This window comes from Enhydra lutris, unplaced genomic scaffold (genome assembly GCF_002288905.1).
Source record: "Enhydra lutris kenyoni isolate GAN:26980312 unplaced genomic scaffold, ASM228890v2 scaffoldscaffold57, whole genome shotgun sequence".
Lineage (NCBI taxonomy): Eukaryota > Metazoa > Chordata > Mammalia > Carnivora > Mustelidae > Enhydra > Enhydra lutris.
In genome coordinates this window covers 6,932,786-6,956,401 of record NW_019154141.1, presented here as the reverse complement: position 1 = coordinate 6,956,401, position 23,616 = coordinate 6,932,786, and the positions used below count along the sequence as shown (strand labels likewise).

The 23,616-nt window shown below is 39.6% G+C and overlaps 1 protein-coding gene across 5 annotated transcripts in view; it reads left to right on the top strand.

Moving 5' to 3' along the window:
• LOC111158095 (helicase with zinc finger) overlaps positions 1–23,616 on the top strand; it is a 172,878-nt gene that overhangs the window by 124,273 nt on the left and 24,989 nt on the right. For all 5 annotated transcript variants that reach the window (XM_022519932.1, XM_022519934.1, XM_022519935.1 and 2 more), the window contains 5 exons: positions 57–264; positions 6,417–6,496; positions 11,000–11,570; positions 11,991–12,231; positions 13,461–13,977. In XM_022519932.1, coding sequence (XP_022375640.1) covers positions 57–264; positions 6,417–6,496; positions 11,000–11,570; positions 11,991–12,231; positions 13,461–13,977 — 1,617 coding nt within the window. The remainder of the gene's footprint in view (positions 1–56; positions 265–6,416; positions 6,497–10,999; positions 11,571–11,990; positions 12,232–13,460; positions 13,978–23,616) is intronic.

The following is a 23,616-nucleotide window of genomic DNA, read 5'->3' as shown; positions in this document are numbered from 1 at the left end:
AGCTTGCCTTTCAGAATGTACTTAATGTGGTTATTTTATTTCTTGTAATAACCTAGGTACCATGGACAGGGTACCAGGGCAGATTTGCAGTCGATCCTCGGATCCTTACACACCAGGCAGCGATGGCCTACAATATGAACCTCTTACAGACACATGGACGGGGGTCTCCCATACCGTATGGCCTTGGGCACCATCCACCTGTCAGCATAGGGCAGCCGCAAAACCAGCATCAGGAGAAGGAGCAACATGAGCCAAGTCGAAATGGTGAGCTGCTTCGCTCTTCTCATGGTCCCAGATTGATCATATGCCTGCTTGTATCAACGCACAAAGTTCTTTTAACAGTATAATTAAAAAAAAATTTGTTTATTTATTTATTTATTTATTTATTTAGAGAAAGCATGGGGAGGGTCAGAGAGAGAGGGAAAGAATCTCAAGCAGACTTCCTGCTGAACATGGAGCCCAACACAGGGCTCGTTCTCATGACCCTGAGACGGTGACCTGGGCTGAAACCAAGAGTCAGTTGCTCAGCTGGACTGAGCCACCCAGGTGCCCAATATCTCGAGTGTTTTAAATGATAGTTATTTACAATTGAGATGGAAAATCCTCTCCTGTTAAACATTTTTATTGACTCCATTACTTTTGTGCTGTACTAGACACGAATGCTACTCTTGATTTAAAGTAGTCCTTATGTAAAGCACAGTCCCATGTCTATTTGAATTATAAATAAGGAAAAATTACCCAGTCTGTTTTTTAAAGTCAGGTTTATTGAGGTATAATTTATATACAGTAAAATCCAGTTTTAAAATGTACAGTTGATGTGTTTTGACAAGTACAGAGAGTTGTCACCACCACCAGAATCAAGATACAGGATATTTACGTAACAGAATGTTCCCTCATATCCCTTTGTTGTCTGCCTCCTTCTCCAAGCCCCAGCCCTGGACAGCCACTAATTGTAGTTTTGTCTTTAGTATGTCATGTAAATGGAATCATAGAGCATATAGTTTTGTGTGTCCAGCTTCATTCACTTAATGCTTTTGAGATTCATTCATGTTGTCTGTGTCAGTAGTTTGTTCCTTTCACGGTTGGTTAGTATTCTGTTATGTGGATGCACCACAGTGCTTTTATCTACCCATCCGCTGATGGGCAATTAGTTATTTCTAATTTTTGGCTCTTATGGATAAAGCTGCTATGAACACATGTGTGCACATATGGTTTTCATTTCTCTTGGGTGTATACCCAGGAATAAGATTGCTAATATGTATTGTAACTTTATAAGACACTGCCATGCTGTTTTCCAAAGCGGCTAGTCCATTTTTCATCTCAGCTAGTAATGTATGAGATTTCCAGCTGTTCCACGTTCTCATCAGCACTTGGTGGTGTCAGTCTTTTTAATTTTACCCTTGCTAGTGGGTATCTGATAGTATCTGATCATAGTATTAGTTTGCATGTTCCTAATGACTAGTAATGTTGAATATCTTTTCATTGGGCTTATTTGCCCTCTTCTCATGAAGTGTCTCATGAAGTAGATCTCTCATTCGTATTTTTGCCCACCTTTTTTATTAGTTTGTTTTATAAAGTTGTAAGAGTTCTTTATACCTTCTGGACACAAATCTTTAATTAGGTACATGTTTTGAAAATACTTTCTCCCAGGATATGGCTTGCCTTTTCATTAACAGTATCTTTCAAAGAGTATAACTGATAAAATTCAGTTGATCCATTTTTTTTTTCTTCTTCGAGTCATGTTTTTGGTGTGGTGTCTAAATTTCTTTGATCTATGTTTTGTTTTGTTTTGTTTTCCCTAAAAGTTTCATAGTTTTAGCTCTGCTCTCACTTAGGTCCATTTTGAGTTAAGTTTTATATGGTGTGAGGTAAGAATTGAGGCTTTTGTTTTGGTTTTTGTTTCTGTAAGTGTGTGTATATATGTATATACAGCACCATTTGTTGAAAACACTGTCCTTCCTCCGCTAAACGCGGTGGCTTTGTTGAAAATCATTTGACCACATATATTAAGTCTCTGTTCTGTTGTGTTGATATGCGTGTTTATGTGTATGCCAGATGTGCTGTCTTGATTCCTGTAGCTTTATGAAAGCCTTGACAGCAGGTACTATGAGTTTTCTAGCCGTGTCCCTTTCCAAAACTCTCTTCCAGCCGCTTTGCATTTCCACATACATTTTAGAATCAGCTTCTCAGTTTCTACAAATAACCCTCCTGGGATTTTGATTGGGACTGTGTTGACCTGTAGATCAGTTTAGGGAGGATTGACATCTTAACAGTATTGAGCCTTTTTTTTTTTTCTTCAAGTTTTCGGTATAAGACTCTTGCACATACTTTGTTAGAGTAAAAGCTTAAATTAATATAGGTATTTAGTGTTACAATTTTCCTCCTTAGTAGTGTATCCCACAAATTCTGATCTATTTTCATCAGTTGCGTACACTTTCTAATTTCACTTGAAATTAGGTCCATGGGATATTTAGAAAGGGGAGTTTTAGTTTCCAGTTACTAAGGATCGTCTAAGAATTTTTATGTTATTGATTTCTACATTAATTCCATTGTGATAAGAAAACATATTTTGTATGACTCAAACTCTTATTTAGTGAGATTTGTTTTATGGCCCATAATTTGGTGTATCTTTGCAAATGTTCCATGTTTACTTGAGAAGAATGGAGTGCTCTGTAAATGTTACTTAGGTCAAGTTGATTGATAGAATTGTGTAGATCTACTATATTCTTGCTGATTTTCTGTCTGCTTTTAAAAAAATACATATGAGAGGAGAATATTGAAATCTCCAAGGACAGTTGGCATTTGTCTCTTTTTCCTTTAAGTCTTGCTTGATTAATTTTGCAGTTCTCTTATTAGGAGCATCAACATTTAGGATTATATGCTCTTGATTAATTAACTCTTGTGATTTTGGAATGATTTCCTTTATCCCTGGTAATAGTCTTTGCTCTGTGATCTACTTTGCTTAATATCTAATGTAATCACTTTAGCTTTCTTTTGACTAGTGATGGCATGGTATATCTTTTTTGACCTTTTTCTCTTTTCTTTCTTTTTTTTATCTATTACTTTTAATCTCTTTGTGTCTTTATATTTAAAGTGCATTTCTTGGGGCACCTGGGTGGCTTAGTTGATTAAACTTCTAACTCTTGCTTTTGGCTCAGGTCATGATCTCAGGGTCATGGGATTGAGCCCGGCTTCAGGCTCTGCACTCAGTTCAGAGCCTGCTTGAGATTAAGATTTTTTCCCTCTCCTTGCCTCTTCTCTCATGCATGCTCAGTCTCTCTCAAATACATAAAATCATTAAAGTGCATTTATTTTATTTATTTATTTTTTAAAGATTTACTTATTTGAGAGAGATAGAGGTTGGGTGGGGTGAGGAGAGAGAGAGAGAGAGAGAGAGAATCCTAAGCAGACTCCCATCTGAGCGTGGAGCCCTATGTGGGGCTTGGTCCCACGATCCTGAGATTCTGAGATAATGACCTGAGCCAAAACCAAGAGTTGAGTGCTCAGCCCACAGAGCCTCCCAGGTGTCCCTACAGTGCGTTTATTTTAGATGGCATATGGTTGGCTGTTAGTCCAATGTAACGATCTCTGTCTTTTAATTGGGGTGTTTAGACCATTTGTACTGTATGTGATTACATAGTTAGCCTTGATTTTATCATCTTGCTATCTATTTTTAATTTGTCCAATCTGTTTCTTATTTCTCCTTGACTTTTTTCCTGCCTTCTTTTGGATTAGTTGAATATTTTTTTTATTCCACTTTATCTCCTTTTTTGGATTATTAGCTATAACCCTTTATTATTTTAGTATTTGCTTTAGAGTTCATAGTATACATCTTTAACTTCTCACAGTGTAATTTATATTCTTTCTGATGTATATTTTACCACTTCATGTATAGTAAAAGAACCTTATAATATTTCAGTTTTTCCTCTCCTGGCTTCTATGATATTATTGTCATGCCTTTTACTTTTACGTATGTTATAAGCCCAACATTGTTATTATTTTTATTTAAATGGCCAAGTATCTTTTTAAAGAGATTTAAAGAACAATAATTTTTTGTATCTATCCATGTAGGTAGCATTTCTGGTAATCTTTATTTTTTTTCTGTATATTCATGTTTTCATTTGATAGAATTTTCCTTATGCCTGAAGGGCTTTTCTTAACATTCCTTTTTCTTCATGCCTCTTGAGTTTGGGGTTTTGTAGAACTTCTTAGATCTGTGGATTTGTAGTTTTCATCAAGTTTGGAAAATTTTGACCTTTATTTCTTAAGATATTTTGTGTCTCACCTCCTCCTGGCTTCTTCAGGAATTCCAACTACCCAAATATTAGGCTGATTAAAGTTTCCCCACAGTTCGTGGATGCACTTTCCTTTTTTCTCTCTTTCTTTTTCTTTTTTCTTTCTGTGTGGTTTCTGTTGCATATGCCTCAAGATCACTAAGTTTTTATTCTACAGTGTCTAATCTGCTAGTTCCATCCAGTGTATATCTCAGACATTGTAGTTTTCATTTCTTGAAGTTTAGTAGTAAGCATATTCTGGCATGAAAATTCATTTTATAAATTTCTAGTGGCTTTTCTAAAAGAGTGATGTATGTATGTATGTATGTATGTATATATTTATAAGTAGACTCCATGCCCAGTGTGGAGTCCCATGCAGGGCTTGAACTCATGACCCTGAGATCAAGACCTGAAGTGATAACAAGAGTTGGATAGTTAACCGACTGAGCCACCTAGGTGCCCCATAAAAGTTTTTTTTTTTTTTTTTTAAGATTTTATTTATTTATTTGACAGAGGGAGACACAGTGAGAGAGGGAACACAAGCAGGGGGAGTGGAAGAGGGAGAAGCAGGCTTCCCACTGAGCAGGGAGCCTGACGCAGGCTCGATCCCAGGACCCCGGGATCATGAGCCGAAGGCAGATGCCCAGCGACTGAGCCCCACCCAGGCGCTCTTGCCCATAAAAGTGTTTTTAACCAAGAACTCAAATCAGGGAGTTTTTTCCAAGGAATTTAAAATATCCAGCAGTTAATTCTTACAGATTAAAATCCTTTTACATATGTGGGGCGCCTGGGTGGCTGTCGGTTAAGCATCAACTTGATTACGGCTCAGGTCATGATCTCAGGATCATGGGATTGAACCTTGTATCAGGCTCCGTGCTCAGCTCAGCGTCTACTTCAGTTCCTCTCCCTGTGCCCTCCCCTTGCTTGCTCGCTCTCTCTGTCTCTCTCAAGTAAATAAATAAAATCTTAAAAAAAGAAAAATAAGATCCTTTCACATGTATGAAATAGCATTATTTAATTCTATTATAATTGTGATTCTTAAAAAAATCTTCAGAGAAAGACCATTATCATATGATCTCCCTGATATGAGGAATTTGAGAGGCAAAGTGGGGGTTTTGGGGGGTAGGGAAGGAAAAAAAACAAGATGGGATCGGGAGGGAGACAAACCATACTGTTAATCTTACTCATTTTTTTTTTTTTTTTAAAGATTTTATTTATTTATTTGACAGACAGAGATCACAAGTAGGCAGAGAAGCAGGCAGAGAGAGAGAGGAGGAAGCAGGCTCCCTGCTGAGCAGAGAGCCCGATACGGGGCTTGATCCCAGGACCCTGGGATCATGACCTGAGCCGAAAGCAGAGACTTTAACCCACTGAGCCACCCAGGTGCCCCTAATCTTACTCTTAATTAAGAGACTCTTAATCTCACAAAATAAACTGATGGTTGCCAGGGGGAGGTGAGTAGGGAGAGGGTGGTTGGTTGGGTTATGGACATTGTGGAGGGTATGTGCTCTGGTGAGTGCTGTGAAGCGTGTAAACCTGCGATTCATAGACCTGTACCCCTGGGGCAAATAATACATTATATGTTAATAAAAAAAAATAGAAAAAAAATCTTAATTTGCTTCCTTTACTATTTATCATCCACTTGTATTTAATTTGCTCTCTATTACTTTTAAGAAGTATAACAACATTCCTTTCAGAATATCTGTTCATTTAGATTCCTTTGTTCAATTGGGTTGGCATATTATTTGGATTTTGCTTAATTGCATTTGTGAATAGCCAAAGCATTGAGCCTATATTCAACAGGCAAGAAGCCAGTGCCTTTTGTGCATCTAGTTTAAGAAAACAAGGCTCCAAATTCCTGGAGAATGGACAGTTATCTTTGAAGTTATTTCATGTTATAAGGTTATTCCTTTATTTGCGCTTTTGTTTTGACAATGAGGTTTGCTTTAATTATAAATTTCTTTCTTGCAGGGAAACTGCAACTCTGAAACTTTAGAAAAAGCAAATCCCAAGCAGTAGTATAAATTGAAGTAATGGGTGAAAAATGTTCAAAATATTCTGCTTCTGTCTAATAACTGTTAGTCATTGGAAATGTAACATCCATTGGAAACAATTTATAAGAATTTTAAAATATTTTCTTAGGTAAAAGTGATACAAATAATCCTGGACCTGAAATTAATAAGATTCGAACACCAGAGAAAAAGCCTACAGAATCAAAACAGGTATGCTGCTTAACGTTTGGTGAATGCATTGTCCTAATGGATTTAGTCTGATTGATCACCTTGGAATCTTAATGTTTTAAAGAAAAATTTCTATCTTTTTATGTTTATTGTTTCATGAGGATCTGGTGGGTTGTGTCATGCCTCTCTCCCTTCACCTTTTCTTTGTGGCTACGTTATCTAATTTATTTATACCATTTATTTATTTATTTATTTAATAATTTATTTATTTAATACTTTATTTATTAATTTATTTATACCTTCCTCAGATTGTGTTATTCAGTGATAGACTTGAATTTAGAGCCTTTCCGTGTGAAAGTACTAAGTGAAGACACAGCTTGCAGATGTGTCATTGAAAATTATCTCAGCATGCGAAGAGCTGTTACCGTGAAGAAGGAAGACTTCACTTCCTTAAGTAGCTTTAGCTTATCTTGTCCTCTCAGTACATCTGCTGTGTAACTCCTTAACTTTTTAAATTGAAGTATAGTTGACACACAACGTTACATTCATTTCAGGTGTACAACATAGCGATTCACTGAGTCTGTATGTTCTGCTTACTCGTCACAGTGTAATTACCATCTGTCACTGTACAACGCTATTACAGTACCACTGATTATATTCCCTATGCTGGATCTTTTATCCCTGTGACTTATTCATGTCATCACTAATCCTAAACTCTTTACCCACCCATTCTTCTACTCTCCTTGCTTCTGTGCTTGTGAATGCATTAGGGACAATCAAATCATTGGTTGGATTAGTGCCACTGGAAATCTCTAAGATTTTATTTATTTATTTGAGAGAGAGAAAGAGAGAGAGAGAGAGAGCACGCAAGTGGAGTGAGGGGAAGAGAAAGGCAGACTCCCAGCTGAACAGGGAGCCTGATGTGGGGCTCAGTCCTGGGACTGTGGGATCATGACCCGAGCTGAAGCAGATGCTTAACCGACTGAGCCATCCAGGTTCCCCTCGGGTGACCAACTCTTAGGAACCTACTTAAGCTGTAGTCTTACTTGTCTTTTCTGCGGTATTTGTTACTATTTCCTGCTTCTTTCTTCTTGACCATCTTGTTTCTTTTGGTTTCTTTGACATGCATTTCTACTTTTCACAACTCTAACATGACCTGTCTCTTTTCTAAGTTCCTGCCCGCCCCCATCCCATCTGTCCCTCGTCCTTATGTTGGGGTTTCCCAGGGTTCTGTCACTGTCCTACACCTCTCTGCACTCTATGATTCCTCACTATAAACTAGGTCAGTTCCATGGTTTTAAATCTCTGCTGCATGATAATGACTTCCAAATCTGTATTTCCAACTTCAGCTGGCTTTAAGCTACGGTTCTCTATGTTCAGTGACTTATGTCCCATCAGCAGCTCTGACTCACGGTTTCTACAACTGAGAAGACTTAGTGCCTGCCGGAGGAGTACAGATGAGGCAGCCAGTGGCACTTCCTGCAGAGTCCGAGTGGAGCTGCCGTGCAAGTGGAGGTTCTGTGTGTGTGGAAAGGGACACAGGGAGAGAACAGGTGGCAGGGAGGATGCTGGGGCAGCCCTTGTGGTCGGAGGTAGCGCAGGACGCAGTCTCCCCCAGGAGCCTTGGGTGCCATGAGAGCAACTGAAGCCCAGGTAGCCAAGTGTCGCTTGTGTCCTTGTTTTAAAATTTCTCATATGATCTTTCCCTGTTCAGGAACTAGGCAACCTGATAGACGTGTTTGATTTTCTTTCCACGCTGATGCTTTGTCAGAGGGCCTCGGGGCAAGCCACTTCCTAGCTCTCCTTGACTCAGTGCCTCAGTATTGAGAGGGAAGTGATGGAGGATAATGTAATTCTGGTAGTAATCTAATTCTCAGGCTCCTTCAGCCGGTACAGTCCTCTTAGTACAGTCCTGCTTAGCCCACCGTAGTAGCGTAGAGCAGCACGGTGTGTTTATTTATTTATTATTATTATTTTTAAAGATTTTGTTCATTAGAGAGAGAGGCAGAGAGCACACGGGGAAGAGCCAAGGAAGAGGGACAAGCAGACTCTGTGCTGAGCACAGAGCCTAACGTGGGGCTGGGTCCCATGACCCTGAGATTACGACCTAAGCCAAAACCAAGAGTCAGATGCCCAACTGGTTGAGCGACTCAGGCGCCCCGAGTATCATAGTCTTTTTATTTTCTTTTTAAAGATTTATGTACTTATTTTGGAGGGGGGGAGGGACAGGAGAGGGACAAGCAGGCTCCCGCCTGAGTGGGGAGCCCAAGTAGGGGCTGGCTCCCGGGAACCTGAGATCGTGACCTGAACTGAAATCAGGAGTTGGCGGCTTAACCGACTGAGCCACTCAGGTGCCCCACCGAGTAGCACGGTCTTGATTTAAGCTTCTGTGACCAGCCTAGCTTCTGGTCCATGTCAGAATCAGAAGTGAAGGAGGCAGCTTATCCACAAACAACCTTGACATCTAATCACGATCTCCCCCATGTGATCTGAGTAAGCTTTTCAACAGTATCTTAGAGAAAGATGCATATCCCAGCTAAATGTAGCATCAGTCATCAAAAAGATGAAGATTTATGGGGGACAACGTTTGTTTGTAAAGAACCTTAAGTAGGTTCTGAAACTTTTTTTTTTTTTTCTTATTTTGCAGATAAAGGTTAATGATTTAATATATGAAGCTCAAATCTCGGCTCATTGTAGATGGTTAATGACAACTCATTATTGAAGACCTCCATATTTATAATGTCACTGTGGGTAACAGGCTTTGAGACATTCAGAGAGCAGGCACTGCAGCTGTTCGGGAAGACTGGGATGGAATTGTCATTCTTCTCATTTCATTTTCTAGACAATTTCTACACACCCAGTCATCTTAAGGACCTTATAGGCCAAATTCAGTGGCAGTCCATGGGAGCTAGTGATGAGAGATGAAAAGGCACTGGAGGCATGATGGGCTCATCTCAGCCATTGGTGTGATCGCTTGGTTGCCAGGGGCACCTCAGGGGCAATTCAGGAACAAGCTGCTTGTTCTGGGTTCTTGACAGTGGTCAGTTCCATGTTTAGTTTGAGAGCCTTTGGTGAGGCAAGTCCTCTGCAGTCCCCAGTGACGATTTTCCACACTGAAACTTAGAAGGAGATTGATATACCAAAGCAGCTCATTGAGTGGACAGAGATGGGAAAGAAAAATTGCTTCTTTCCACCTTATATTTCAGTTTTCACATTGTCACCACTTACGATCAAACTTGGATTTTGGAAGGATGACAGCACTTCCTAGCTTACAAATCTTTGGTAGCTTACCACAGTTTATATACAGGATTAAAAATGTTTATTCTCAGCACTGAATCATTCAGGGTATTGTGTAATTGGGCTCTAGCAGTTTTATCTGATGTCAGGAAGGGGAAAACTCACATCTTAACAACTGAAGCTGTAGCTCTGTGTGTACACAAAGCTTCTCGTGCTCCTTAAATCCGCCATATTTTTCTCCCTCCCCCTCTCCTTGGTTAAGCTGTTACCTTTAACTAGAATGTCCTTCCCTCATGGGTAAATTCCAGCTCTTTGTGCAAGACTCAATTCAAACGCCATAGCCTTTGTGACGCCCCCTCTCATTGTCTCAGGCACTAGGATCTCCGATCACATCCTTCTGTGAACACCTCTAATTTTGTGTTTACTTGTGGGTATCTTCTACTGGACTCCAAGCCTGGGCTTTGCAAAGTTTTCCTGCAAAAGGCTAGATACTACATCTTCAGGCTTTGTGGCCATATGGTTTTTGTGGCAGTCTCAGCTCTGCCACTGCGGAGAGAAAGCGGCCATAGACTGTACGTCAGCGAATGGGGGTGGCTGTGTTCCAGTAAAACTTTCACTGCAGAAATCTGGTGGGCCAGAAATGGCCTGGGGACCATCATTTGCCAGCCTTTGCTATAAGCTCTTGTGGGTACAAACTAAGTCCTCTTACTGCCTTCTTAATCTCCAGCACAAGGTCGAGTGCCCTGGGTAGACTCTCAGTAAATGTTTGTTGAAAGAATAAATGTCAATACCAAATGGCAAGAATTGACAATCAAACTGGTTATACAAAGGTGATGATAAAGTACTTATTTATTTGTTCACTTCACAGTTGTTTAAATTGAGACAAGTATTTTTAAAAATTAATATAGATATATTTGAAGAGAGAGATGTATAAAAATAATAAAATGGGAAGGAAAGGACACATTTGAATGATTTATATTAGAAGGAGATAAATGATTATCTTTCCAAGGAAGAAAGTGTGAAATTAAAAATAATGTTTTTAAAAGAATGGAAGTGGGTATGTTAATAAGACGGCAATATCTCTTCTTATGACTCAAGTATAATATGCTTTTTTTTTCCTGTTTCATCTTATCTAATTTAAAAAATATTTATTCCCTCACTTGATTGTCAGAAGGTGATTGGGCCCCTGCTCTGAGCTGTGACTGGTAACAATATATCCTACCCTGTAGATGTGCTAGGGGTGGAAAGGTGGAGAGCCACAGGACCCAGATCTTCCATAGTTAAGAAAGACTTCTTATTTTTTTCTAGATCGATTTGGAATCAAATCCACAGAACAGAAGTCCTGAGTCGCGTCCTGGTGTTGTTTATCCCAATACCAAATTTCATCGCAAAGATAATCCCAACCCGAGACACATAAATCTTCCTCTCCCGGCTCCCCATGCACAGTATGCCATCCCCAGTCGTCATTTTCATCCCCTTCCCCAGCTACCCAGACCACCGTTTCCAATTCCGCAGCAGCACGCCCTGTTAAATCAGCAGCAGAGTAATTTGCCTGAACAACCAAATCAGATGCCACCCCAGCCAAATCAGGTAGTCCCACCACCGAATCCGCTGAACCAGCTGACTCCGCAGCCGCCTCCTCAGCTTTCTCCTGCCTATCAGGCAGGACCCAACAGCGCTTTCTTTAATAGCGCCGCGTCTCACCGCCCGCAGTCCCCGCCTGCCGAGGCTGTGATCCCCGAGCAGCAGCCGCCTCCCATGCTGCAGGAAGGCCATGGTCCTCTGCGAGCCATCGCGCAGCCCGGCCCCCTCCTTCCGTCACATCTGAGTAACTTCACTGATGAGAATCCCCCAGGATTGCCTGTAGGGGAGGCTTTAGGTAAGTTCTCCTGTCACTGCGGGACGTGACAAAGTCAGAGATTATTTCCTTAAATTTACATGTACTGTGCAATATTAATTTGGGTCAGGAGTGATTCAGTTCTTCAAACAGTGGCAGCAAAAATCATTCGCTTAGTGTAACAGGCAGAACCTTGTTCCAAACGCTGTTTGCTATCCAGCTTCCAGGTGATGCCAGTCTCTGTGATCAGGTAGCTAAGGAAGAACCATCGCCACCATTACTGTGACCTTAGCTATGGGCAAATTTAGGAAATACTGCTTTCTCCAGAACCCAAAATGATGGGCATTTCTTTGTCTCTGTGAAGAAAATCTGGTTGTAAAAACACTTGAGTAGCTTGAAACCCCAAATGAACCCAAAACCCCAAAGGCATGAAAATTTAAACTCTTCCCAAATATCTTGCAGATCGTATGCACGGGAGTGTAGCTCTAGAAACACTAAGGCAGCAGCAAGTGCGGTTCCAGCAGTGGAACGAGCATCACGCATATCTCAGTCAGGGCAGTATTCCGTACCCGCACCATCACCGCCCGCATCCTCACCTCCAGCACCTTCCTCCGACGCCCATCGGATTGCATCAGCCCCCAGTGAGAGCAGAGTGGAAGCTCCCCGGCAGTGCCGAAGACGAAGCAGAAACTGCAGACTCCAGGTACTTCCGCAGAGTAAACATAGCCTCGGAAGCATGGCCCACGCCCCCTCCCCCCACACGCCGTGTTCTTCCTTGGGTGTCGTCCTTTTAGCCTCAAGTTGGGATATTGTCCCAAAGATGCTGGATGCTGGCCTTCTAGGCACATGGTACACAGTTCTAATGATTGACTCTAAAAGATAGAGAATCGTTTAGAAGTAACTGGGGCAATGCTGGGTATGGACAGTTTGTTGTGGATTGAACATAATGTGGCGCCTTGCTTTGTGGCTCTCCTGAGAAAACTATACCATTGCTGTATGTTTTTCCTACTCAGTAGTCACACAAGAAATGAATGGATACAGAAGTAAGTTAGTGATTGAAAGTTAAAAATGAGAAGTTTGTCGTCAGTTTTTTCCCCCTGCCTGCACAGAATTCTGTCTTCTTTTAACTGTAAACGTTTATGAGTGTTCAGTCCTTATTCCAAACTTGTTTTTATGGCCAGTGTCATGTGACTGCCGTGAAGTGTTTCCTGATCCCTCTGAACAAGGCCCACCATGATGGTGACTTTTGGTAACCGCCAGTTATCAAAGACATGTAGATGCAAGGACAGTTTTTTTTTTAAGATTTTATTTATTTATTTGAAAGAGAATGAGAGAGAGAGCGAACAAGAGGTGGGGAGTGGCAGAGGGAGAAGCAGACTTTCTGCTGAGCCGGGAGCCTGATGCGGGACTCAATCCCAGGATCCCAGGATCATGACCTGAGCTGAAGGTGGTTGCTTAACCGACTGAGCCACCCAGGTGCCTGAGAACAAGGACAGTTTTTAATGCCAAGGGAAAAGGAAGAAATCAGGTACTTGGGCATATTTAGTGCCTCCCACTCAGCATCTATTGCCCGTTAATGATTGCTTTTTTTTTTTTTGAAGACTTTATTTATTTATTTGAAAAAGAGAGAGAGCCCACATGTGTAAGCGAGGGGGAGAAGCAGAGGGAGAGGGACAAGCAGACTCCACACTGAGCATGGAACCCAACATGGGGCTTGATCCTGAGATCCTGAGCCAAAACCAGGAAAGAGTCCGACCAAATGAGCCACCCAGCTGCTCCTTGATGCTCACTTTTGAGATTAATTAATGTTAATTCTAATGAAGTATTCTGATTTTGTCTGTAAAAATTAACTCGTGTAGTTGACTAAAGCTCTTCTTGATGTGACAGAGCTTTTTTGTTTTCTTTTCCTCATATTTCATCGTCTTTATGTAGGTTTCAAGACTTAATCAGAGAACTGTCTAATCGTGATCAAAGTGAAACACGGGAACTAGCTGAAATGCCACCACCTCAATCAAGACTTTTGCAATATAGACAAATTCAGACTAGGAGCCCACCAGCAGTCCCATCTCCCCCATCCAGCACAGACCACAGTAGCCACTTTTCTAACTTTAATGACAACAGCAGAGACATTGAAGTAGCCAACAACCCAGCATTTCCACAGCGCCTACCGCCCCAGATATTCAGCTCGCCTTTCTCGTTGCCATCTGACCACCTTGCCCCTCCTCCCTTGAAATACCTGGCACCTGACGGAGCATGGACTTTTGCTAACTTACAACAGAATCACCTAATGGGGCCGGGTTTTCCCTATGGCCTACCTCCATTGCCGCACAGGCCACCGCAAAACCCTTTTGTACAAATGCAGAATCATCAACATGCTATTGGTCAAGAGCCATTTCACCCATTGTCATCTCGAACAGTATCTTCTTCTTCGCTCCCTAGCTTAGAAGAGGTAAATGTCTTTCTTTTCCTTTTTTTCCTTTTGGGATTAAATTTTTGTGAAAAGTAATCGTATATATTGATTTGATGAGAATGGTGAACAGGTCTTACTGAATTTAATAGTCTTTTCAAGATAACCTTTTCTTGGAATTTATTTTAATTTCTCCTCTTATTGTGGTATTTCAGGCTTTGTAGAATCGTCATTATTGTTGAAACATGCCCCTTAGATTCTTTTGTTGCTGTTTTAGAACATTCAACATCTGATTGACCTGAGGAGGCAGCTTTTTGTTCAGTCTAATCTAGGCAAATGGATTCTGATGATTCGTCTTTTTCCTTAAGTTACATTTGTCAGTTATAAATGTGTTAATTAAGCCTCAAGTAGACGCTGGCTTTTTCAGCCAGGGGTGAATTCTTAGTGTGGTACTTCTCCTGGCACTCACTCTGGTGTTTCTCACTTAGCCTGGGGCAGTTGAGACGTGTTAGTACTGATTCCTGAGTGTCAGAATGGGCCGTGTATTTAACGTGGAATCCATTCTGCTCAATTAGGCATTTTAAGATAAACTGGATTTTTATCTTAAAATAAGTATTTCTAGGGAGCATCTATATGGACCTTCACTGATATGAAAATCTTAGTAATCCCAGGTATAAAACTTCCAAAATGGTACCAGTGATGTAGACTATAAACACGTTGTCTAGCTGGTCCCCTTAAGTTTGCAGTGATTAAAGAGGAGAATGTAGAAAGCTGGTTGTGGTCCTTATCAATCGCAGATGTCTTCTTATTAAAATAGGGTAAACATTTACAACTTTGATACGTGAAAGATACCTTTTTGGCATCAGCTTCATTTTGGCTGTTCCTCGTTGATTTCTAAAGGCTTTAAAAATAATTCTTGTGTTTTGCAGATTTTTCTGCTGTACCTACTGATTAAAAAGTCAGGTTTTGATAGGGATGGTTCTGTATCTTATTTGTGGAGTTTTGGAGGTAATTTGTTCAAGTAGTTCCAGTAGGCATTGTTTGGCTCATCTGGTTTAATAACTGTCATGCAAACAACTTACCTGCCATCTTAGGCTCCTAATACAAATTGTAAGCATAAAATGAATTGGTATCTGTATATATGTATTGTGGGGATCTAGAAATTTGGAACCATACTTTTAAAGATTTGACACATATCTGACATTTCAAGTTATAACAGAGGGACTTAACAGCTAAGTGGTAATGTAATTTTCATTTAGATGGTGTTTTCTGTATTTCCCTGTGTAGTTATTTCTGATAAAATTCATATAACAAAAACTTCACCATTTCGACCATTTTAAGGTACTATTTAGTGGGTTTTAATATATATACAATGTCGTGTAGCCACGCTCCGATTCCAGAGCATTGTTGTCACCCAGAGAGAAACCTGTCACTGTTAAGTAGTTGCTCCCTAATCCTCCCTGCCTCCCATCCCTAGCAACTAATAATCTACTGTCTGTCTCTATGGAGACATTTTATATAACTGGAATCATCCAAAATGTGGCCTTCTGAGTCTGGCTTTTTCCTTTAGCATGTTTTTTAAGCTCGTGCCCCTTGTAGCACGTGTCAGTACTTCATTCCTTTTCATGCCTGAGTTCTATTCCACTGATGGATTTACCACCATTTGTTTATCTCTTCATTGATTGATGGATATTTGATTTGTTCGTTATTTTGCTATTATGAGTAGTGCTACCGAACAAGTTTTTGTGTGAAAGCATATTTTTTGTTCTCTTATTTATGTTCCTGGAATTCCTGGGTTTTCTGGTAACTCTGTGTTTGAGGAGCTGTCAGGCTGTTTTCCACAGGGCCTTGTACCATTTTTTACAGTCCCAGTAGTGATGTATGAGGGTTCCAGTATCTCCTTTTAAAAAAAAAAAATGATAGCCATTTAGTGGGTGTATAGTGGTATCTCTGTGGCTCTGATATGCATTTCTCTAAGGACTAATGATGCTGAGCGTCATCGTATGCGTATCTTCTTTGCAGAAATGTCCATTCAGATCCTTTACCCATTTAAAAAAAAATGGTTGGTTGCCTTTTTGTTACAGAGCTTTGTAAGAGGTTCTAAATACATTCTGGATACTTGATTCTTATCACACATAAGATTTGCCATATTTTCTCCTTCGGTAGCTTGTCTTTTCACCTTCTTAATAGTATCCTTTGATGCACAAAAGTTTTTAATTTGGGAAAAGTCCAATGTATCTGTTCTTTGTCATTGTTGCTGTTCTTGTTACTGTGGTTTTGATGTCAGACCTGAGAAACTGTTGCCTAATCCAAAGTCATGGAGATGTATGTCTACCTTCCTCAATTTCATAGTTTTAGTTTTTACATTGAGTTCTTTGACCCTTTTTGAGTTAGTTCTTGTGTGTTACATAAGGTGATGACAAATCCATTATTTTGCATGTTGGTTATCCAGTTTTCTCAGCACCAGTTATCAAAAAGCCTTTTTGTCCATTGAATGGTCATGGCAACCTTGTCAAAAATCAGTTAACCATAGATGTATGGGATTACTTGTAGGCTTTCAGTTTGTTCATTATTGTTGATGCCCTTATTCTCTACTGCACTATCTTGTATACTGTATCTTTGTAGTGAGTTTTGTATTTGGAAGTATGGTTTTGTACTTTGTTCTTTTCCAAGATTGTTTTGACTGTTCTGGGTCTCCTGAATTTCTATATGAAATTTAGGATCAGTTTGTGAATTTCTGCCAAAAAAACCCCCCAAAACCAGCTGGAATTTTAAGAGAGATTGCTTGAAATCTGTAGATTAAGTTGAAGACTGTTGTCATCTTAACAACATTAAGCCTTCTGGTACCTGAACATGGGATATCTTTACATTTATTTAGGTCCTTTAAAATTTTTCTTTAACAGCATTTGTAATTGTCCAAGTATAAGTCTTACACTTCTATCCTGAAGTAGTTTACTCTTTTAACTGCAATTGTAAACAGAATTGTTCTCTTAATTTCATTTTTGGATTGTTCATTACTAGTGTACAGAAATACAATTATATATTTATTATATATCTGCAAATTTGCTGAACTGTTAATTAGCTCTAATAGATTTTTTGTGGATACCTTGGGATTTTTTTTTTTCGTATAGAAGAAAATGTTGTCTGCAAATATATCTTTGTTCTTCCTTTCTAATCTGATTGTGTTTTCTTTTTCTTGTCTAATTGCCCTGGCCAGAACTCTAGTATAATGTTTAAGGCACTTGTTTGGTAAATTAGAGAAAAGCAAGTATTTGGTAAATTAGAGAAAAGCAAGTATATTCTCCAACCACAATGGAATGAAATCAGAAATCAAAAACACAAGGAAATTTGAAAAATTTTCAAACTTCCTTGTGTTTTTGATTTCTGATTTCATTCCATTGTGGTTGGAGAATATAGTTTCTGTAATTTTAATCTATTAAAATTTATTGAGATTTGTTTTGTGGTCCAACATACTGTCTTTCCCGGAGAATGTTTCAGGTGCGTTGGAAGAGTGTGAATATTTTGTTCTTGTTGGTTGGAATGTTCTATAGTTGTGTTAGGTCTGTTTGGTTTATATTTTTCAAATTTTCCGTTTGCTTTGGATCTCTTTCTGTCTAGGTTTTATATCTACTACTGAAGGTAGGGTGTTGAACTCTCTCAACTACTAATGTTGAATCTTCTGTTTCTCCCTTTCAGTTCTGTCAGTTTATGCTTCATGTATATTGGGGCTCTGTGGTTAGGTTTATACATGTTTATGATTGTTAGGTCTTCTTGACGGATTGGCGTTTGTTATCGTTACATGATTTCCTTTCTCTCTTACAACAGTTTTTGTCTTGAGTATGTTTTTTTCAGATGTTCATGTAGCCCCCACAGCTCTTTTTGTTTCAGTTTGCATGTGATCTCTTTTCTCATTCTTTTGTTTTTGGATTTTGTTGTCATTTGTTTAGTGACTTTTCTGATCTAATATAAAAAAATAATTGTAAATTAATTAAAAATTCCGAACCAATTATATATTTATTTTTTATTTTTTTATTATTTTTTAAAAGATTTTATATATTGGGGTGCCTGAGTGGCTCAGTGGGTTAAAGCCTCTGCCTTTGTCTCAGGTCATGACCCTCAGGTCCTGGGATCGAGCCCCACATCACGCTCTCTGCAGAGAGCCTGTTTCCTCCTCTCTCTCCCTACCTGCCTTTCTGCCTACTTGTGATCTCTGTCTGTCAAATAAATAAATAAAATATTTGCGGGGGTGGGGGTGGGGGTGGATGCAGGCTCCCCGCTGAGCAGAGAGCCCGATGCGGGGCTCGATCCCAGGACCCTGGGATCATGACCCGAGCCAAAGGCAGAGGCTTTAACCCACTGAGCCACCCAGGCGCCCCCTGAACTAATTTTTTAAAGTTTGTGGTTGTCATGTGTCACCTCTGAAGTCTTTATGCTGTTAGCTTCATGGTCAACTAATCATCACACAGAGATGCCCTTAAATGCCCAGGACTAAAAACATGGCCCAGTTTTTGCAGAAGCGTCTGAGTGTGCATTTGGGCTCAGCCTCCACACTCAGCCAGGCAGTTTACATCTTCGCCTTAGTCCTAGCTTCCTGCCTATTGCAGAGCCTCCAGATCAGCCAGAGGTAGGAACTTTTCAGGTCTTTTCTGAGCAGGTACACAGCATGTGTGTGGCCTTTTAGATTCCCAGGAATGTGTCAGAGCTCCTGAAAGCCCTTTCAAGCATCTCATTCCTCGCCTTTCCTCCGAAGCTTTTGGTTAGTCTGCTGTTCGGTCCAGCTGTTAGTCCTTTGTGTCAGGCCTCTGTGGCTAACACCTTTGCCTATGAATGTTTTTGATACGGCCCTCTTAGCGCTGGTGGAGTTCTCAGACAAGACAGGGCAAGGGTTTTTGAGCCAGTCTTCCAGGTCACAGGTCACAACAAATAATTACACGTCTTTGAGGAATGAAGCCTGTTCTGCACCCTCTGGTCCTGGTGCTGGAAATGCCAGGTCTTATATTCAAGGCCACCATTGAGCTGGAGGGAAGGGTTTGGGACCAGAGTAAGTTAAAATACCAGAGAGCTCACTATACTTACTGAGTTTTCCATTTTTCTTGATGAACTGCTCTCTTGGTTGCTGTAAGCTTTAATTTATCGAATTTAAGAAAGTTGATGGTGACAGTGTTGCCAATTTTTTCATTGCTTTATGGAGCGATGGGCTTTGGAATTACTTACCTCCATCATTTGTACCGATACCTCTTGTGATTTTTTTAAAAAAAGATTTTTATTTATTTGTGAGAGAAAGAGAGCATGTACACACAAGCACTGGGGAGGGGCAGAGGGAAAAGGAGAAGCAGACTCCCTGCTGAGCAGGGAGCCCCATGTGGGGCTTGATTGCAGGACCCTGAGATCATAACCTGAGCTGAAGGCAGGGACTTAACTGGCTGAGTTAAGTGCCCCCTAGCTGAGCCACCCAGGGGCCCGTCTTGTGATGATATTTATTTAACTTGCCAAATGAGTTTATCATATGTGGGGGAAACAATGTGCCAAAGGCTTTATAGGGTTCTATAAAGATTTGTACTTTACCGTATAATACTCAATACTGAATAATGTACTTTAATCTTTGATGTATTTAAGTATTACTTAGTTTTGGAATTTAAGTTCTTTTTACCTTCAGGCTCTTAACATTTGATACTACTGTTTAGCTGTGTGTGAGTAAGTACCTTCAATTGTCACTGGGTCCTTAGAGTGAAATTACTTTTGCAGAACTATTTGGTCACCTTTATTTTGATGCCTAAAATTCTCTTAATGATGACTAACTTGGAACACTGAAAAAGAATACCTTGACAAGGAAAATATTATTTCTACCATATTACAGATTTTGGCATTTTTCAAGTGCGTTGCGATAACTTTTGTGTGTTATGTGGTACAAAATGATTTTGCATGAATCATCTCGCAGAATGAGTAGTTTATATGTTTGGTGTTTATTTCTGGCCTTTTAAAATAATTTCTTATATTAACAATGTAGAAAAATGTCTTATTTCCTTTTGTACTGTGAATTCTTTTATTGCTAGAAACCTTGATGGATTAATCTTATGTGAGATGAAAACATCTAGATGTTAGCTTAACAGTTAACTTGAACAGAGGTGGTTTTTCACATTCTGTTTCATTAGTATTTTCTTTTTTATAATAATTTCCATTTTCTTTTGACAAAGTACATGGTCAGCATGGAAAATGTAGCAACTAGAGATATTATATCTAATTTACTATTCAAAGATAGCTACTGTAACATTGGACTTTTCATAGCATTCATAGAGATGAACATGCGATTTCATAACATTCATAAAAATGAACATTAGGTGATTATTTGTTGAAACATTGTTGAAACAATTTTTTCCCTTAATTTCTGTGCTCAGTTTTATTACCCCATCAAGCCTTTCTTTCAGGCCAGGGTACTTACGTGGGATCTTGATCCTATTCTGTAATATTTTTTGCTACTTAAAATTTTTAGAGTATTCTCATCTAGGTGTTTCAGGCTTCTGTCTTAAATGCAGTAGGTTTTCTTCCCTAGCTTGAATGCAGCCAAAGCCCTGGCCCTCAGCCAGGCTGGGGCACTGTAGTCTGGCAGTGGTGCCAGCACCCTCTCCCACTTCTAGTTCTTTCTGATGATGGGATAAAGAAGGGAACAGAGGGCAGAGGTGCCACCCTTACCCTGGGCCAGGTAACAGACATTCCTGATTGGAAATAAGTGATCAGTTGCTCCAGTTTGATTTCAAATTTCAGTATAAATTGGGATTATGATTTAATGTTTCTCTAAATATTTAGCCAGTTGTCTTCATACTCGTTAAATTACTGCATTGCCACTAAAGACAATAGTAGCTTTCTTATCCAATACTAATTCTTTTATAATAGCACAGTATCATGTTTGCATTTCAGCTAACTGCTGTGGGGGTGGGGAGAGACAGAATGTAAAGAGAAACAATAGAAGATAATTCTTGGCTTCCGAGCTTGCAAGGGTTCAGTTTCTCATAATTTTGGCATGATTCACAATTTTTCAAGGGTAATTTTTTCTATATGAGATCTCCTACTTTGTATGACAACTTTATAACTTAACTTCTGATTAGGACACTCTTCTTCAGTATACACTCAGATCTGTTTCCAGACTTTCAGTTTTTCTCCTCATCTAGCTATATTTATTTTTCTGTACCAGAATTGAACTCTTTTAATTTTCGAGGCTTTGCAGTATTCTAATTTGATAGTGTAAAGTCTCTCTTACTGCGTTGTTTTTTTTCCCCCCTTCCGTGGTGGGCAGGTTATTTGTTGGTTTTTCTACCATAACTCTTTGTGAACTCTTCCTCCCCCCACACATTTACCCCCCACACCCAAAGAAAAACCTCTCTTGGGTTGTTCTTTTTTGTTTGTTTGTTTTTAATTACATCAAGCGTGTAGCTTTAAATTAGGGGATATTTTGTCTTTACAGATTTCTTAAACCTCTCATTTAGGAATTGGTACAATCTTCAGTATTTTAATCCCCCCCCCACCTCTTTCCCTCCCTTCCTTTTTTATTTTCTGAGTGTTCCATTGTAAAATTCAGTAGTAGCTTCATTCCTGGGTAAATTTACATTGATTGTTCCTTGTTTTTTATTATGAGTGGAATCTTTTTTTTTCCCATTATACTTTCCAGTTACTTTATCTTGAGAGACAAATCCTCATTCTTCTTAAGCGGGCATAGTTTTACCACATTAAAAACTTCCATTTAACATAGAACCAGCAGTACTGATCCTGGTACAGAACAAATGTTGCCAGGTAGGATGTGCCTCACCGTGAAATAGTGTGGTTAAAAGTGCTTATGAGGGGCACCTGGGTGGCTCAGTGGGTTAAGCCTCTGCCTTTGGCTCGGGTCATGATCTCAGGGTCCTGGGATCGAGTCCCACATCGGGCTCTCTGCTCAGCAGGGAGCCTGCTTCTCCTCATCTCTCTCTGTCTGTCTTTCTGCCTACTGTGATCTCTGTCTGTCAAATAAATAAAATCTTTAAAAAAAAAAAGTGCTTATGAGGAATGCGTGGAAAATTCTCTTTTAAAAGCTTCGCTGGAAAACTCTCAGACTTTGAAACCGCATGCTTTTGTGTTGCAGCGGTGGTATTGTTGTGATGGCCTTCCGATGAGAATGGATGCTTGTAAGTCGCTCACCTTGACCAGCGTTCAGTCAGTTGCATTTACCGATGCCATCTGAGACATGACATGTGTGCCCCTGTGATGAATCTGCTTTGAAACATCTCTTGTCTTCTGTGTTGGTTTTTGAACAAAGACACCTTTGACTCATCTATTAGTTTTCATTTTTTCCTTCAAAGAGCTCTGGTTTTGAAGTTAGTTGGTAATTTTGATTTTGGTGTTGTCTGATTACCCCACACCTCCACGTTCCCTTCTCTGGCGCAGTCTTGTACAAATGTGGCTTAAAGATTATATTCTTGGCTGATGGACATTCTGCCTGTTCTGACTTTAGAAGTGGGTGAGGACAGCTTGTGACCTACGTTGTGTAACCAGCCATCTTCTTAGAGGGATCATTAATGTATGGTATCTAATAAGCCACCTGATGCACATAACAGACAGTTAATCAACAGATTAATAAATTAGACCTCTATTCATGCTTAAATTATCAAAGCTAATCATTTAAATGAGAAGTTCTATTTTAATGAACGTTCCTGGCACCATAGTTAATGACACTTGGAATTTTCACTAGAGCATTTAGTTCTTCCTTAGTGATTAGCTTTGATAGTATAATTCTAAATAGAGCACTAATTAACTTAGTTGTGACCTTTCCCCCAGTTATCTATTTATACATATACTTTTGAGAATTTAGCATTATATTTTGATATTTAGAAAGATCTATATTAGCACCAGCCTTATTAGAAAATGACGATCATTTGTTTAGCAACATAACGGTTTCACAGCTTAGCGTCAAGAATATAAACACAAATGCACATGGAGTTGATACTGAACCGAGAAGTGAGGGTCTCTGACAGAATAAAATGAGCCTTTAAGCAATAAATAATGAAATTATTTAGACCCAAGAACTCTGAAATGAAACTAGAGTGTTGGACATTGGTTGGGCTGCCGTCTAAAAGTAAAGGAATAATCTGATTGGCAGGAGACAGACGTAGAAGGAAGAGTGTCTTCATGAAAGAAACTGAGAACGGTGCAGAACAACAGGAACAAAATGTGGTCAAGAAATAAGGACGAAGGGAGGGAAAGTATGGTTTATATCTTTAATTAGCCCACAGGGCTGAAGTATAGGTGGAAATCCAAATGACATTTTCTGTTGGAATTTTTTTCTTTTTCCCCCAGACAAGGAAGCTTTCTCTGAAATTTATAGCTGTGGGTCCTTGTCTTTCAATGTAAATTTCATAGAAATTTCCCTCTGTGAGGGAAAAAAATTGAAATTTTAAACTCATTGCCCAGAATGCATTTTATTGTAGTCAGTTAGCATGCTGTATAGTTTTTGGATTTAAATAACTTAAATACGCTTGTATGTGGTATCACATTTGAATTACTTTAGCAGATAGAGCATATTTTTTTTTAATTTTATTTTTTATAAACATATAATATATTTTTATCCCCAGGGGTATAGGTCTGTGAATCGCCAGGTTTACACACTTCACAGCACTCACCATAGCACATACCCTCCCCAATGTCCATAATCCC